This window comes from Chaetodon auriga, chromosome 22 (genome assembly GCF_051107435.1).
Source record: "Chaetodon auriga isolate fChaAug3 chromosome 22, fChaAug3.hap1, whole genome shotgun sequence".
NCBI lineage: Eukaryota > Metazoa > Chordata > Actinopteri > Chaetodontiformes > Chaetodontidae > Chaetodon > Chaetodon auriga.
This window is the reverse complement of record NC_135095.1, coordinates 14112545-14129795: the sequence shown is the minus strand read 5'-3', so window position 1 is coordinate 14129795 and position 17251 is coordinate 14112545. Positions and strand designations below refer to the sequence as shown.

At 43.9% G+C, this 17251-nt stretch overlaps 1 protein-coding gene across 6 annotated transcripts in view; it reads left to right on the top strand.

Annotated features, from left to right (window-relative positions):
• Nucleotides 1-17251, top strand: part of anks1b (ankyrin repeat and sterile alpha motif domain containing 1B) — a 202697-nt gene that overhangs the window by 167454 nt on the left and 17992 nt on the right. For 5 of the 6 annotated variants that reach the window (XM_076722032.1, XM_076722031.1, XM_076722030.1 and 2 more), the window contains one exon: nucleotides 16948-17055. In XM_076722032.1, the coding sequence (XP_076578147.1) occupies nucleotides 16948-17055 (108 nt within the window). Of the gene's footprint in view, nucleotides 1-5878; nucleotides 6302-16947; nucleotides 17056-17251 lie in introns of those variants that run through there. The other variant, XM_076722036.1, reaches the window with a different exon arrangement.

Sequence of the window (17251 nt, the reverse complement as noted above, 5' to 3'; positions counted from 1 at the left end):
AATAGAAGAGTGTGTGTGGGTGTAGGTGTGGGTGTGTGTGTCCTTTTGATTGGGCACATATGTGCCGTCCTGCTGTTGTGGGATTACAAGAGCATCTCAAAACACCTTTTAATCCTGCCCGTCCACACACACACACACACACACACACACACACACACACACACACACACACACACACAGAGTATACTGCAGACAGAGAGCTGCACCTGCTCTCTGTCTGCAGTATACTGTGTGTGTGTGTGTGTGTGTGTGTGTGTGTGGCTCTCAGGTTTTATGTCATCAGACTCACTCATCTGAGTCACACCTGGTCCAGGTTAACTGTTACATTTAGTCCACAGGAAGGACATTAATGGACTGAACCCGTGTGTAAACACTTTTAGATTTTCTTAGATGTTTGTGTGGCTCCTGGAAAAGAGACTCAGGTCCTAAAATAAAGGAACAAGTTAAGATAACATCCAACCTTCATTTTCCCAAACAGTGTGAAAGCAGAGGCCACCGGGGTCTTAACCTACAGACCTCTTTTCCTCATTTGATATCATCTACAGTAAGCAGAGGCAGTCAAAAAGCCTTTTGGGGTTCTTTGCCCCCCTCCTCCCGCACATTAATATTTCTTAATGTATTATTATTATTATTACTGATGATGGCCAAAACTCCAAAAATAAGTCCCAACTTTTATGAAATGAATTATTCTTGAACATCTGTTCATCAGGGCAAAATGAACTATGAAAGCTCAGTTTTACAGCACAGAGAAGGAGGCGTTCACACACAGTCAGTACTGTCAGTGTATGTACAGCTACTCATGGCTCCGCCATGTTCTGCTCTGTTCTGTGAAGCAGAGTGAGAATTAAAAGCCTTAAGACCTGAAATGAAAACTCATTAAATTAGACTTTCTATCTTTGAATTATTAACTTAATATTAATAATTAATAAGAATTCAGTATTAAAAATGGTTGAGTAAGTGTGCACATACTGCTTATAATTGGAGTTTTTTTTACATTATGCTAAGATTTAACTAATCATATTCTGCTGAACGTACCGAGCCCATTAACTTCCACCTATAGTGCTAAAATTCACACTGGATTGACAGCAGATTAATATGTGATTACTCATCAATCTTTAATTTATCAAGTAAAACAGGAAACATTCGGTAGATTTTCTTGCCTTCCTTCATGTCTGACGGTTGTAAACGGAGTCTGTGTGCAGTTTTTAAACGTCTTCGTCTTCAGGGAGCTGCCATTTAAGCTGCTTTGTGCCCTTAATTTTCCCCTGAACCCAAACTAATTTAGAGGGCTGTGTCAGGTGCTTCAATATAACAAAGCAAGACATTATGACTCTTACCGGGCTGCTTTTAATATCACATGTCTCCTGGTAAAATCTGTCAGCTGTCTCAAGAATAATTTGCTGCCGTGATCGGAGCTCTGTGAAGCTTCGGGGCTCGGCTCGGCTCATGTGGGAACGTCTTAGCTTTAGCATTAATGCTGTTGGCTGATGGTCAGTCTGATCAGGAACATAAGTCAGATCAATGCCTCTAAAAAGCAGCTTATTATTTTAATATTTTCTTGTTTGAGTGTTTCTGTGGTCCAGCAGCAGATGAAAGGACCCCTCGTGTTCGCCTTCACCTCCCTGCGGTGAGCTGCAGACACATCCTGTGTAAATCCACACGGTGGTGCTGCTGCCTTTCCGTGCAGTCAGGCCGCCTCGTCTCCATGCGAGTAAAGTACAAAACAACTGCGTCAGGGCTGCAAATTGCTCTCATTTCGAGTGAGTCCTCAGAGAGCGCAGAGCGAAGCAATTAGAAATGGATTTCGCTTTGGAAAGCCACGTTCACGGCGGCGGAGTGCAGATAGCTTCTGATCCTCCAGGAACAATTCCCTTAATGTTTTCTGGATGAGTGGAGTCTAATATCACACAGGAGGGCGCCTTCAAATGTGTGTGCTTTGAGTGTCCTTGGTTACCTGTGTACGGTGCTGACAATGGGAAGCGTCTGACTGAAGGTCAGAGATTAAAGGAAGTCTTTCTGGCTTTGCGATACACCTGTTTCTCCACATCGGCGGTTTCCAGCCTGTTCCTGGCTGTGACCCCATAATAACAAGCAGCATCTCACGGAGATGGGCTGCATGTCTGTAAGTCAGGAGCAGGCCTGAAAGAGAAAGAAAGAAAGAAAGTATTTCACAAAACAGAAGCAAATGTTGGAAAAAAAACATCTGAAAGATTAACATAAATTTGTTAATCAGAATAGAATTTTTTCTTGTTTTCGAGCTGGATGATGAACCTGTGACCCACTAAATGAATCCCACGAGTTGTGTGAAGAGTAATGTGGCCTTCTCAGAGAAAACATCTGTGTCGCAGGAATGTGAAAACTTAGTGACAAGTAAAAGTCCGACACTCAAAAGTAAAAGTAAACGAGTATTAGCAACAAAATGCGTTTTAAGTATCAAAATGAAAAGGATTTGGATTATTATTCCTGATGTGTTGACGTGTGACACTTTTGTCTGAGTTGATTAAAAACTAGTTTTTGCTCCTGAAATGTGGTGAACTGGAAATATGAAGTCAAAAAAAAATTGAAATACTCAAGCACAAGAGCCTTAAATAGTAAAAGCACTACCTCTGTATGTCCTCTTTTTGGCCATTTCTTAACCTCGCAGCTTTACTTTGTGATGTTTTGGAGCGTTCTTGACTAGAAGGTGAACACCTGAGACCTGAGTAATGTGTGTGTATGTTAAAACTATCTCTAGCCTTTATGAAACACACCTGTTATCAAACTGGGTGCTTCAGCTCACACTGACTGCGTCGTGCTCGGGTCGGGTTTGGACATAAAAAAGAAAAAGTCTGTCGGGTTCAGACAGAAAGGTGCGTGCCGAGGTCTGAATCCACTGACCAAACACAAGCTGTGATATTAAACAGGTATTTTCATGTACAGTAAATATCATCATATCGCCCAACCCTGTTACAGTATGTGAGTGAATCTCTGCTCCTTCATGCCTGTCTCCTGCATGTGAAGGCCTGTTAGTGTGTGTTCCCTTTGTGTGAGCGTGTGTGTGTGTGTGTGTGCATGTGTGTGTGTCACTCACCTGCAGGGCCTGACTTGTCCCTGCATTCCCCAGTATTACTACAGCGTACCACTTCACGACTTTACGACTGGGAATGTGTTCTGAAAACCTTAAAAGGACTAACTGTGTGCGTGCGTGCATGTGTGCGTGTGTGTAAAAGGGGTCCAAAATAAAATGAGGACAGTCAGGAGAGTTCAGCCTTTCTTCTACCGCTTGTACGCTGTTGCCATGACGGCTACTAGTTACCATAGAGACTAGAGATATGTGCGCTTGGTATAAATGAAACGTGTGTGTACTGGACTGCCTTTTGCTGACACTACTCCAAATACTCCGGATTTATGTGTGTGTGTGTCTCATGTTCCTGTGCCTATCACCTTCTTTGTCACCTCTCCAAATGGACAGATTGTCTCACATCCCAACACCAGATGGTTCCTGCCTTCGTTAGACTCTGCAGGATTAAACCCTATATATCCTACAAGAGTGCCTACACACACACGCACACACATGCATCCACACTTCTGTTAATTAGTTTAACAGATCAGATTCCTGCGCGTTCACACCAAAAAAGACGTCTACATGTGCGTTAGGTACATAAGTGCAGCTGTCGCACACTCGTGTCAGCTGCAGGTTTTCATACATGTCCGATGTGTTTAAGTATGTGAGGATACAGCGCGTTCGCATGCAGTATGTGTGAACAGGGAGTGAGTTTGCAGCTTTAGTGTGGGTGGATTTGCCTCAGGACTGCAGTGTACTTCACCGTCCCCGCCTGCCGATATCACTCTCCTGCAGCCTTATTTGGCGTTCACGCTTCCCGTCGTAGCGCTCGCCGTGCCGGAGATAGTGTGGAGATAGTGTAGGAGGTGTCAGGAGAGAATGTGTGTGACCCCCCGAGCGCACCCTGAACCTGAAGAGCTGCAGCTGCTGGTCCGCTGCTTCGCAATCAACATCCTCACTAGTTATCTCAGCAGGTAACGACTCAGACTCTGTTTCAGCTGTTTAGGTTGAAGCTGAAAGAGCAGTAAAGGAAGAAGTTCTTCGGATGGATCTCCAAAGGTGTTTTTATTGAAATAAATGGTGTTAACAGTAAATTTGAAAATCACTTCTACGTGATTTTTGGCTGCAGAAAGTGACAGTTTTTGTGAATTCTGTTGGATGTTGGTAAAAGCCGGTCGAAGCATCCTCATTTCCCTTTCTTCCTTTCCTCTTAAGATCTGTTGGATTTGAAGTTTTATCTTACTGGTTTAAATGGCTTAAATACACGTCTGCACAACAGGGCAGCTGCATTCAAACGTAGCGGTGATGGAAAAGTTTTGAGTGCATTTGTAAATTGTCTTCCATTTACCCTTAAAGGTATATTTACTTAATTCAAGTCTATACTTGTCAAAGTGTTTTCTCAGAGACAAGAAGGAAGGAGTTACGCACTATCTTTGGTTTTCATCCGACGGGATCACAGAAGTAGATTCTAGTAAAAAAGACAGAAATAGTCAGAATGACGTCGAGCTTTGTGGATTGGATTTCATTTATGTGACACTTACAGTCACACACATGTGAATATACATCCTCACACATAAACACGATTAATATAATGCACCAAACATGCACACGCACACACACAGGCACTGGTGTGGACCCGGTTTTGTCCTGTGGTCTGTTGGTTGTGAGGACACTGCAGCAGTGAGTCAGGTTTCAAACATGCTTCATTTCCCACCCAGACAAGGATATTTGGTTGTTATGGCTCTCACGTCTTATTCAGATATCGCTCACGTCTGCTCAGTGATGACGTTACTCTGAAGCACATGAGGCCTAAAGGGAGATTTCAAACGTGTAATTAGGATCAGATAAACGGGGGTTTCTCTGCTCTGAGCTACTTCCTGCCAAATGTCTAAACTTGTCAGCATCTGTAGGTGAGCAGTAAAATGTGATACCCTTCACAGTTGAAGGCAGAGTTGCAGAGTGGAAGGGATTATTTTAGGTAAAAGTCCCATTAATTTCATGAACGTAACGTTATGTGACCTACCGGGGCTCGAGGGGGCATCAAACTCTCCAGGTTGAGGGGCGGCATGGAGGCCTCGGGGTCAGGCCGTTGACCATCACCCTCAGCATCCAGCTCTACTCCCTCGTTTCCTTTAATCTCTCCACTGTTGGCTATAATAACAAAAACTCAGCTTCTATCATTAGTATGAAGGAGCTGCATCAGACAACATCAATGTCTTTGATGAAGTATCAAAGGTACAAGCTCGTGTACAGAGAAATGTAAAGAGACAAGTGGAACTGCTTCCCGGCGAGCGTTTGGCGAGCAGAGACGTAGAAAACACTGAGCACTTTGAATCAGTTCGCTTTTAGATTTTTGGTCAGTTTTGGATGAATTCGACAACTATGGCGAGGTGTTTGTGGCAAACTGCAACAAAAATGTGTTTTATTCACACCTCTGGTTGGTTTCTTCTCCATAGCAACAGTCTAATGGGCATTGTATTCAGAGCCTCTCAGCAGAGCACACTGTACTCCTCACATGAGCATCGTTAAGGAGATCATCAAAGGAACAATTCAACATTTTGGGAAGTATCCTGATGCACTTTCATGCTCAAAGTCAAATGAGAAGTCTCCACAGGAAATATGAAGCTCCAGTTAGCAGCCAGTTAGCTTAGCACAAAGACTGGGAACAGGGCGAACAGCTAGCCTAGCTCTGTCCTTTTCTTTCAAACAGAAAAGCAAATAGAAAAACCCAGTTTTGAGTAATTTATGTGGTATTTTACATTGAAGTGATGACGAGACTGTTGAAACTCCTGCTGCACAAAAACACATCTACGCTCCTTATGAGCCAGCACGAGCTTGTCTCTGTACGGGCCCAGTGTCTCCATAGTGACGAGATGGAGAGGAGGAGGAGGGGGAAATGTACACCGGGTAGAAAGGGAGAGAGAGAGAGTGTGTAGAGGGAGAGAGAGGGAGCGAGCGAGCGAGCGCTCAGGCAGAGACATGTAGGAGATGTAGTCTGGCTGCCGCAAGCTGAAGAAAGAGGAGGAGTTGGTGAGCGCTGGAAATCTGCAGAGAGTGAGAGAAAGGCAGACAAAAGCTGGTGGTGAGGAGGCGAGGAGGAAAGACAGAAGAGAAGAAGAGGAGGAGGAGAAGGAAGACACACTTGTGTTGGACAGCAAGGAAGCAGAAGAGTGTGAGAAGAGACAAGGCAGCGGGCGACGGAGGAGAGCAAACTGAAGACGACTCCTTCGTTTGGAATAAGTCCAGTGCTGAGGGGAGGTAGGTAACCCTGCAGAAGACGGGACAGGGCATGAGTGATGAGGAAAATGTGTTAAAACACAGAAGAGACAAGGGAAGACAAAGTCTAGGACACCATGATGAGCCATTGATCCTTTTGTTCTTGTTTTATCAATGCATCTGTCACCTCTGTGCTCAGGCGAGCTGAGGCCATTGCAACATATGAAATGCTTCCACAGAGCTTAATCAACACTGCTGACTGGGCTAATTTACTGCTGTGTGACTGCGTGTGTGCGTGCGTGTGTGTGTGTGTGTGGGCAGGAGTTAGAGGTGTGTGTTTTTGTGCATCTAGTGTGTGGGAGTCTGTCCTTCAGCCACCTGAGAGGATGAGCTCAGCACTGAAACAGTGAAGCATCGACTGTGCTTTGATAAAACTTGAGTTCGCTGCAAACTCTGATTATTCCACAAGTATCACAACACAGCAGCCAGTGACGCCTCTTGATGCGTGAATCGATGCTTATAAGTCATGCTTACTCAGATGGTAAGGATGTCTCCTGACATTGTGTACTGGGTGTATTTTTGGTTTTCTTGAGCATCGTCTGAATCCCTGCCAGAAACTGGACTCATGTTTCTAAATGTCACGAAAGGCGAGTTGAATCCCAAGTCGGATGTGAGCTCAGGACATGCCAGTTCTTTCCCGTAGTTCCAGATGGAGTCAAGGGAAGCAGAGAGAAAGAGCAAAAAGCGATTGTGATTACAGTTCAATACACTCAGATACAACTGCTGGCCTAATTTGTGTCCTATCCTCATTTGCATGCGCTAACAGACTCTTAGAAGATGGCGAGAATCTGGGACGAGACCAAGAAAGGATGTAGCTGCTTAAGAAAGGCATGTTGTGGCTTCAAGTTGGTTTGTAAGAGTCTGCGGGCGTAAAGGCTGAAACTGAAAACATTTAGTAGAACAAGGAAGGTGAATCGGCTGTCATGTGACGACCGTTTTCAGGTGTTTAATCTCAGCTTTCAAATTATACCTCTATTACTTCTTCTAGGCCCGCTCTCTGTGCCAAATGGCATTTCAGACTCACTCAAATGATGATGAGCAAACGATTTGAACTGAGCGTCAGTTGAGGGCTTCCTGGCTTTGCTTTAAATCGCCCATAATCCACCAGTCAAACAACCAAGACGGTAAATTAATATTTTCTAACCTGTACGGGCTTGTTACCCAACAGCCATGAAGAGGAACAGTGACAGTGCAAGACTGAAAAGGAAAGTAAGTGACAGAGGGAATGAGACAGGTCCCAGCAGGACAACAGGAAGAGGAAGTATTTGTCTTCTCCCAGCTGTTGAAGAACAGCCCAAACTGACAGAAAGATTGAGTTGGAAATCCTGCAGGTGCTTTTTACCTCAGACACCGGCGATCAATCATAATCCTGCCTCCCGTTCATCGAATCGGCACCGCGAGGAGTCGCAGCCTTAGATCCCCCTTCAGTGACTGGCATTAGACAGTGGGCAGCCCAGAGAAACCACAGCCTGATGGATGACGCCGTGAGAGACGCTGTGGACAAAGGCAGTAACTGGTGCACTGATGCTGTGGATTTACATTCTGAACACCGTTTTGTTTATGCTGTCAGTGTTTTCAGACTCTGTTTAGTGAACCCTATCGTCTTTTTTTAAGCGAGAGCTCGAGTGATTCAGAGCATCAACACTATTTCACACCCTCCGGTCATTTATATGAGTAGGGGAGAGTTTATTTTCAAAGTGCTGACATCTTATTTCGGAATGAACTGCTCTGCAAAACAGGAACACAAACTTTTGTCCTCATTGGCTGGTTAAGTGCAGTGGCTGAGGCTTGAAATGCTGAAAGAGTGACAGGTTTGACCTCACTGCCTGCCGTACACTGCGGCTGTGGCTTCATTAGCATGTCTGGTACAGATCATCAGGAGTCGCTTGTAAGTTCAAACTGATCCTTGATATAATGTAGATGGAGATTTAAGCTTAATAACTATATTGAAATAGGCTGTGCTGCTCAGATTAGTTCTCATCTGGACATTGTTGTTTAATATTTGCAGCTAACATTGCTAAATGTGCCTGTTCTGCACTGTAGGCTAATTTACAAGCTAACTGATGGGTTTAATGTTGGTTAGCTAACATCTGACTGGTTTAGACTGAAGAAGAGGAGGCAGTATGAAATACAGCTGACCTAACACCTGATCAGAGTGCTGTTTAACACCAATCTGAACTGTGATTTTAAGTAACATTTCACCAAAATAAACACAAAATACCTCAAATCACAACATGTGTTCAGCTAGTAACGTTAGCCTGAGTGACTAAACGTAGTGTTCGGGGTTATTTGGACCAAACAATAACGACCGTCACATGAGACAGTGCTTGAGTTTAAAAACAAAAGACTCAAAATAGTAAAAATGACCTTTGGAAAAGAAGCTTTACGGTTCCAAATGAGAACAACAGAGATGCAGTAGAGGTCCATCATCGCCAACAACTGATGCTAGTAATCAGTCCTGCTGCCCTGGGTCACGTGACCTTGCGAGGCAGCTGGATTGCTTCATCATGCTGCCTGCTCTGAATACACGGACATGAGAGCCATTTTCTCATATGAACTCCAGACAGTGTCCACAGAATCAGGTCCAGACACTGTCCAGAGTTGTCACATTATCACATTTATCTGTGTTAGAGCGTTCTCACTTTCTGGAAATACTCCGTTTGGTTTAGGCGAGCGGTGGCGCCTGGAGGGTGCAGGAGGAGGACGACTCATCCACAATGATGATTTTGTCTTCATCAATAACCACAATGTCAGTGAAAGAGTGGAAAGCATCATACAGGCAAGCAGAAAAGAGTATGAAGCAGCTCCACTTCCTGCGATGTCACCAACACGCCCACTCGCTCGCTTTACAAACAAACTTGGTAACACGTTTAAGAACCGCTGGTGCAACACAATCCAGGGTTTTTTGTTCCGGCGGGAAACATCACACAATACAGCAGACGCAGACAAACCTGTGCTGTAAGTTATAGTGCATCTCTGATAAGCGACATACAACATAAATGTGAGGAGGAGAACTGGCACCGCTGGCGCCTCCTTTCTCTTCTCATTTTGAAGTTTTTCCTCCTCTCACTGGGGACCATGAAGGCTACACGGCACGGCCCCGTCCAAAGCTGTCTCTCAGCAGAGAGCACACAGATGCACATATGGCTGCTACAAGCATCCTATTGACCTGATCTTGTACCTGTGGCCTTTTTTCCCCTGAATAGTGCGTCCGTATGCTCCACACTTCACTGAGTGAGCGTGAGCAGCTGTGGTGTGTGAGCCCTACTGCACCTCTGCAGTGAACGGTACCAAAGAACAATGTAAACATCACTCCACGAGGCTGCACGAGGCTGTCTGCTGCTACGTCAACCTTAACTGTGTCATGTCATGTGGACGTGCACGTCACGCGAGCTGCACGATGTGAAACGAAGCCTCAGTGATCAAATATGCAGCTTTAATTTATCTTGGTGGTTCTGTAAAAGCCAAATATTTCAAATTTAAACAGAAATCCTTTTGTGAGATTTAATTAATTTTCATTGCGGTTTCAAGAAATCTAAACCTGTCTACGTTTTACCGTAGCAATACCAGAGGAGGATAAATTCTTTGAAGCGCACACACGCACACACACACACACACACACACACACACACGGTGTTAAAATCGGTTCCATCTTGGAGGTCTGAAGTATTTATTAACCCATAAAAATATCATACACCATTTCCTCTCTCATCATACTGAGAATTCAATTCATGAGCTCCTCTGTGTGTGGTAAAGTGTGTGTGTGTGTGCGTGTGCGTGTGCGTGCGTGCGTGCAGAACACAGGCTTTGAGAGATCTTGTTTCAACCTTGATCCTGCAGCACTTGGCGATATTTGCGCACACATGCACGCAGCCTGTGCTCCAGTCATAGTTACAGTTCTCTTACTATTAATGGAGACGTATCTGTCTCCATGTAGGCGGGATTATTAACGGCCCACTCTCATTGGCTGCCTGTTCTCTCAGCACTGAAACAAGCCCTCCTATTGGACCCTGTTGGATCATTTTCAGAACATCACCCTTAGCTGCAACTCCCCTCCGCTCTCTGGTTGCTAAGCAACCAGTGGTCTCTCGTTTCCCTACAGTGTCCCCCCCCACACAATGTGTGTGTGTGTGTGTGTGTGTGTGTGTGTGTGTCTGTGTGTGTGTCTGTGTCTGTGGTTCTAAACAGAGCAAAGAGATAACACTGAAACCTGGACTTGACTGACATGAACCCAGCGTAGCTCACAGTTGCTGGCTGCTTTCTGTTAGTTACATGTGTTGTGTGTGTGTGTGTGTTTGTGTTTGTGTGTGTGTATGTGTATGTGATGTGTATGTGTGTGTGTGTGTGTGTGTGTATATGTGTATGTGATGTGTGTGTGTGTGTGTGTGTGTAATCTACTGCGAGTCCAGGCAAATCGATACTCATCCTTCCAGCCATGAAGCCCCTCCTCCAAACAACACACACATTAAGTGAGGGATGGAGCAGTCAGGAAGGAGCGAGGCAAAGGTGGCTGGCTGTGATTAAGTATTCAGGGTTGGAGAAAACGTCAATAATCCGGCTGAAAAATGAGCCAAGCATTGTCGCTGTAAATGTCCTCTTCCTCACTCACTGGGTGCTGCACACGTTATCCACACTTCATCAATGATGGAGCCAGCTTTGACTTTTATCCTCTTTTACATCCCATCTCAGCTGACAGATTTAGTGCCACAGCTCTGGCTTTATTATCGGCTAATGTTTATTCTCAGTTGCGTTTTTCTTGCAAAAGCCACAAAGTAGGAGTGTATAATTATACTATTCAACTCAGGCTGTCCAGGGTGTTAGAAATACTCCCTCAGCGCTAAGCCAGACCAGCCACCAACCAAACTATGTACAATATTCAGAGTATTTAAAGGAAAGTAACTTCTTTGTGTCCCAGCCAAAGAAGAGTCCAGCACATAACCAAAAACATCCAAATGACAGCTGTGGTCTTTACACTAATGTCCCATCATACAGAGTGAGGCTCACCGTTTCCAGACTTTATGCTAACATAGCTAATCGTCTGCTACAGACTCACTGTACAGATATAAGAGTGGCATCAATCTTCTGAAGCATGTGTCCCAAAATGTTAAACTACTGCTTAAAAAAGGCACACACACGTACAAACTGTTAAATTTCCCTGAAGTTCACCCCCAATATAATGTTCTACATGTCGTCTCTATCCTGACAGTCTTGGAAAATGAATCCTCTTCTAGTTTATTTTAGTTTTACGAGTAAAATGTTGGGATACGTAGTCTGAAAGGTATCAGAATCAGCCTCTAAAATGTGTGTTATCATAGATTATAAATTCCTTCCTGTGTTTTTAGATGAACTTAGCCTTTAAATACTGCGCCCACTTGAATGATTGACTATACTGACTCAATTTTTTAAGATATTTAGTCCAAAAAAAAGCACTCTAAACCCCAAATTCTCCTAAACATTGCAGAGGATCCACCCTTTATGTCCTCAATAGTCACCACAGCCCTGTACTCAACCTCTAAGATATCACTGAGACAGACATGGGCTATTTGCTGATCAATATTACCATTCATTCGGCCTGTAATGTATTCTGACCTGGACAATTCAAGTAACCTTACGCCAGTGATTCTTGGATCTGGAAAAATCAATGCAGCGTTCTTCAAACAGTTGGGCCCCAATCGCACCATTAGCAGACGGCGCCTGAGGGGCTTCAGGGGTCTGTTGATATCACAGAGGTCACAACCTCATAGTCTACAGGGGAGAGGTGATTGATCATATCGACATGAACCTGGAGAAGGTAGACGCACACAAGCCGACGGACAAAGATGGACCAATCACACGCAGTTGCTAAGGCTGAAGAGAAGAAGCTCTTTTGAGTGCAACTGCAGAGCCTCTTGTGTTATTAGGCCGAATCACTGACACTCTCGCACTGCTTATTCCCTCTGACAGTCTTTTTGCTTGTAGCCCCTCCTCCCATCATCAGGAGAGATAAGAGCAGATGATGGGAGGTAATTTGAGGTCAAGGGAACCTGAAGATGGCCGGAGAGTGGGACGGGATATGAGTGTGATGAAAGGGATATTTAGGCAGTTAGTGCAGATTAAACAGGAGCAGAGAAACTGTTGAAAGCGTTTTCAGTCCCTTCCCTCTCCATCATTAAAACTATGTGCTAGCTTGAGCACAGACAGTGACTGGACTGTTGGTTCCCTCACTGGGTTTTATGCTCCAGTGAGTCGACCAGCTTCCAACCTCCCCTCCAGTAGGAAACAGAGAAAAGGCTTTTTGTCTCCAGTGTCCTGAATGAGAGAGGTCGTTGTTAATGTCCCCAATCACAGACACTTTCCACTTAGCCCTTATTGTTGCACTGGTTTCTTTGCAAAATATGTCACTTTGTCGCAGCTGTCGGCATTATTCTGTGGTTGCTGTTGCGTTTAAAGAGGTCAGTGTGTTCTCATGATATTCTTGGAAGTTTATACAAATTCAGCGTCGTGAAAGAGGGCGAGTCAATGAAAAAATCTCATTTTATTCGTGGTCACAAGTGAAATAATCTCTGATCTGATCTGATTTACGTGATGCCTCATGGCAAAATTAAATAACTTGAAGGTGTTTACAGTCACACAGATATTTAACTGGAAAGGAATCATGTTGTTGTTTGTTAAATATATAAACAGAAGACTGCAGAGAGCACATGGCTGCATGAGAGCACAGCTCCATTACTCATATGTGTGGCGGCTAATCCGTTAATCAAGCCTGTTCAATCTGGGCTAACGGGACCGTTAACAGGATTAGTGCATTGATCGGCACACACACAAGACGCCCAGCTAGATACTGGAGGCAAACAGCGCCTGAAATCACTTCATACTGCAATAATAAAATGAGGACCAGAGGGTAAGTAACCCTCGTTGGACGCTCTCGCCACTCGACGTTACACCACTGTTACACTGCAAAGAGACAGAGGAAGATCAGGATCAGTCAGAGTTTATGTGAACAGATCTGAGCTCAAGTGAATGCGTGGTTAGTGCGACTGCAGTGCATGGAAAGTGAGGAGAGGGGTGCACGCTGTGGTAGCTCAACACTTCTCCTGTCAGTGTATACAGCTGCTATGAATATCATTTAAATGCAAATGGTGCGACGCTGCAGTCGACATCACAGAGAGAGTGTGTGTTTTAACAATAATGGTCGGGTTGCATTCGAGTTCTCGCCCATTCAAGGATAACAATATAATCTTCTTCCCCGGGCTCCCAAACATCTGTGTGTGTGTGTGTGTGTGTGTGTGTGTGTGTGTGTGTGTGTGTGTGTGTGTGTGTGTGTGTGTGTGTGTGTGTGTGTGTGTGTGTGTGTGTTAGAGTACGCATCCACGTGCATGTGGATTTTATGTTTTTTTTTTTTTTTTTGGATGAGTGTGTGTGGGTGACTGCTGTGGCTCTCTGTTGCCATGGTGACAGTTGAACTTGAAGCTGAGGTTGAGGCTTCGACTGTAGTTGAAGTAGATGCTGTTGCATAAGACAAAGTCTAACGCACACACACACACACGCGGGCGCACCATGTAAGGCAGTTACTGTGCTTCTGCTGGAGTGTGTGTGTATTTGTAAGTGATGAAACAGCAGCATGAGGACTAGTGTCACGCTGTTAGCCCTCAGGAGACAGACAGAAAGACAGAAGCATGAGAATGGAGGTTTTATAACCTTTGCTGCATAAAGAAAAAAAAAATCACTCAAATCCATCAGATTTTATTTCTGATGTAACAGGTCAATAAAGCAATCTTTTATCTTTTATTATTTTATGGGAATCAGGTGTCACTTTACTGAACTTTACCTAACGGAGCAATAATGTCAAATTATCCTGACTGCAATGTCACGATGGATTAATCTGCAGATTATTTTCTCAGCACATCTATTAATCATTTGGTTCCCAAAAAATAGTAAAAACTGCCCATCACAGCTTCCTAAATCCCGAGGTGATGTTCTGAAACGGCCTGTCTTGTTAGTCAAAAACTGAAAAACATATTGATTTATTTTCCCTTTTCTGATCTTCAGCCTTGTGGATGAAAGAAGCCTTGAAACAAACTCTGTGTGGAAACATGTGTGTCCATAAAGGTTGGTGTGAGAGCTGTGGAAGCCAGAGAGGAGAGAAAAGATGAGGGGAAAGATGAGGGAGTAAAAATTGGCGGAGGGAGCACAGGGCGGCCATAATATGGCAATTAGTTCCACTACCCGCTCGTCCCAGCTCTGCTCTCTGTTTCCCTTTGATCCATCTAATTTTAACAATTAAAATACATTGTTTCCATGCAGACAAGAACAGCGTAGGACGTCCTTTAACCCATGAGCTGCTGCTGTGTGTTTAACCAGTCAAACTGTCCTTTCTCCTTATTGACTGACTGAAAATGACTTCTACTAATCACAGAACAGATGACGTGTGAGCACTTCTGAAGTTGCTTGATACATTATATATCAGTTGTTTACATTCAGTTTGCATAAATACATTATTCATTATGGTTGGTGTTGGTTTATTTATGTTTGTGTGTTTAGGTTTATGCACACACACACCGTGCACGTGCATCTCACCATTCTCATTGTTGGTTTCTCCAGCAGGTGTGGGGCACTCACTTTTGCAGGGGATGAAGTGTGTGTGTGTGTGTGTGTGTGTGTGTGTGTGTGAGCTGCATTTACTCAAATCAGACTGTTATTAGACTCACAGTGAGACCTCAGATTGAGGCTAATTTCCACCTTTTGCCCTAAAGACACACACAGACACACACTGTCACACTCACACATACCTTCACTGGAAGACCTCCAGAGGCAGCCCCATTAAACCAATCAGCAGTTAGTTGTATACTGGAGTACGGGTGCCAGAAGGTGCCTTGCAGAAGGCTGCCGTGTTCCAACCCGTCTCTTTAGAAAACCCAGTAACTGGCACAGTCAGCGGCCGCCTGGTGACCAGAGAAAGAATGAATGCTTTCATTGGAGTCCAAGTGTGCATGTGTGTTTTGTCTCTGTTTGTGCCTGTGTAACGAGCGCCTCGGGGAAATCAATAGACGAGTGCACATTTGCCACAATCTGATATTGTTGAATTTGCATTTCATGGTTGTCAGTGCAAAAACTCTCAGCTCTCAATAACAGTGTTTTATCATGTGCCCTCAACAATGAACCTGAAAATCTGATAATACTTCTGGTTTGTGTTGGGACTTTTTTTTTTTTTAGTATATTAATGCCAGAAAGGTTTTAAAGGAAAAATATGCTTATTAACTTTGTTGTCGTGTGTTGGATAAGAAGATCAATGCCACTCTGTAAGCATGGAGCTGGAGCTATGAGGCCGTTAGCAGAATAAAAACTAGAGGCAGGCAGAAGCAGCTAGCCTGGCTGACCAAACAGAGGACGATGTTAGGGCTTATTAGCAGCGTTGCATCATTCCCATCATTCATCATTTTATCATGTTTTACAGCGTCCCAGCTGTTTTGGACTTGGGCTTGTAATTAACTAATCGAGGTGTGTGGTTGGCCCCGTCTCAGTCGTTCTTCAATTATCCAGGATTTGAATACATCAAAACCTAAAGATTTTTTTTTTAGCTTTTAAGTCTCAAATCATGTCAAGTCTCAGATCCTCATTTTGGTCCCGAGTCTACATCTCTAATTAATCCTGATACATTGCTTCTTCAGGGGATATTAGTTTCTTATTAATTTAACTGGAAGAACAGAGCACAGTAGTAAATTACAATAGGAGAACCAATTAATATAATCTTTTTTAGTCTTTCCATGCCTGCCTCTCGTTCTGTCTCTGTCTGTGTGTGAGTCTCACACTGGATCCTGGCATGTGTGTTTTACATTAAAGGACTGGTACACTGGATCTCTCCCACCTCACAGCACAACCAACAGCTTGAACACAGTCGCTGAAGCCATATCGGTTATGTAATAATAACAACATGATGTATGCATGTGCTCCGGGGCATTTTATGTCATTATGAACTCATTAGTACGTCCCTGAGTGCTCTGCAGTGCACTCTGCTGTTTTTCTCTGTGAAACTCTTTTCTGGATTGCAGTATTATCCTCCATTTCAGGCTCATGATGATGATGGTCTCTTACCTTTAAAGGTTTTTTTTTTTTTTTTTTCAGATATAATCTTGTTATTATCCAGTCTGAAAGCCTTTGAACTATTGCTCTTCATAAAAGCTGTTATAAATTATGCAAATGAAAGTGAAAGTCATCCTTTTCTGAGAGCGCAGTGGATTTTGAACCAGCGTTTTTGGTGTATTTGCAGAGAACACAAAAAACAGCCATATTAACTCATACTGTGTTACAGTGTAAAGCTGCAACGAATGATCTTCACTATCTGTTAATCTGTTTGATCAATCAACAAATCATTGTGTATAAAAAGTGGAAAATATCCATCACTCTTTCCCAGAGCAACAGGTGATGTCCAAAAACCAACAGTATTAAATTTACGATATAAAACTTAGAAGAAGTTCACATTTCAGAAGTTGGAACTAGTAAATGTTTGAATTTTTGCTTGATAAATGACTTAAATGACTCATTTTCTACGGATCATGTGATCATTTCAGTGATACTTTAATACACACAAAGATGCAAACAACCCTTCATGTTATTCAACATTAACGTCTAATATCTGTGTGTTCATTCAGGTTTTGAAGATCAGCCTCATCGGACACAGAAAACGGATCTTGGCCTCGTTGGGGGACCGGCTACACGAAGACACCCCGCAAAAGCCTCCGCGGGCCATCTCCCTCAGGGTGAGTGAGACTCAGTGAGCAGGCAGTACGTGATGTATGAACCATGAAAACTCTCTGCAAGGCGGAATCAAATTATTCCGAAGTCATCGGACGGAGGAAGAAAGCACCAGTCCCTCCCAGATGGCCGTGTTTCTCTGAGGGGGCTGCTGCCTCCCCACTGCTGCTGTTACCACCCAACTGATTACCCAAATCTCTC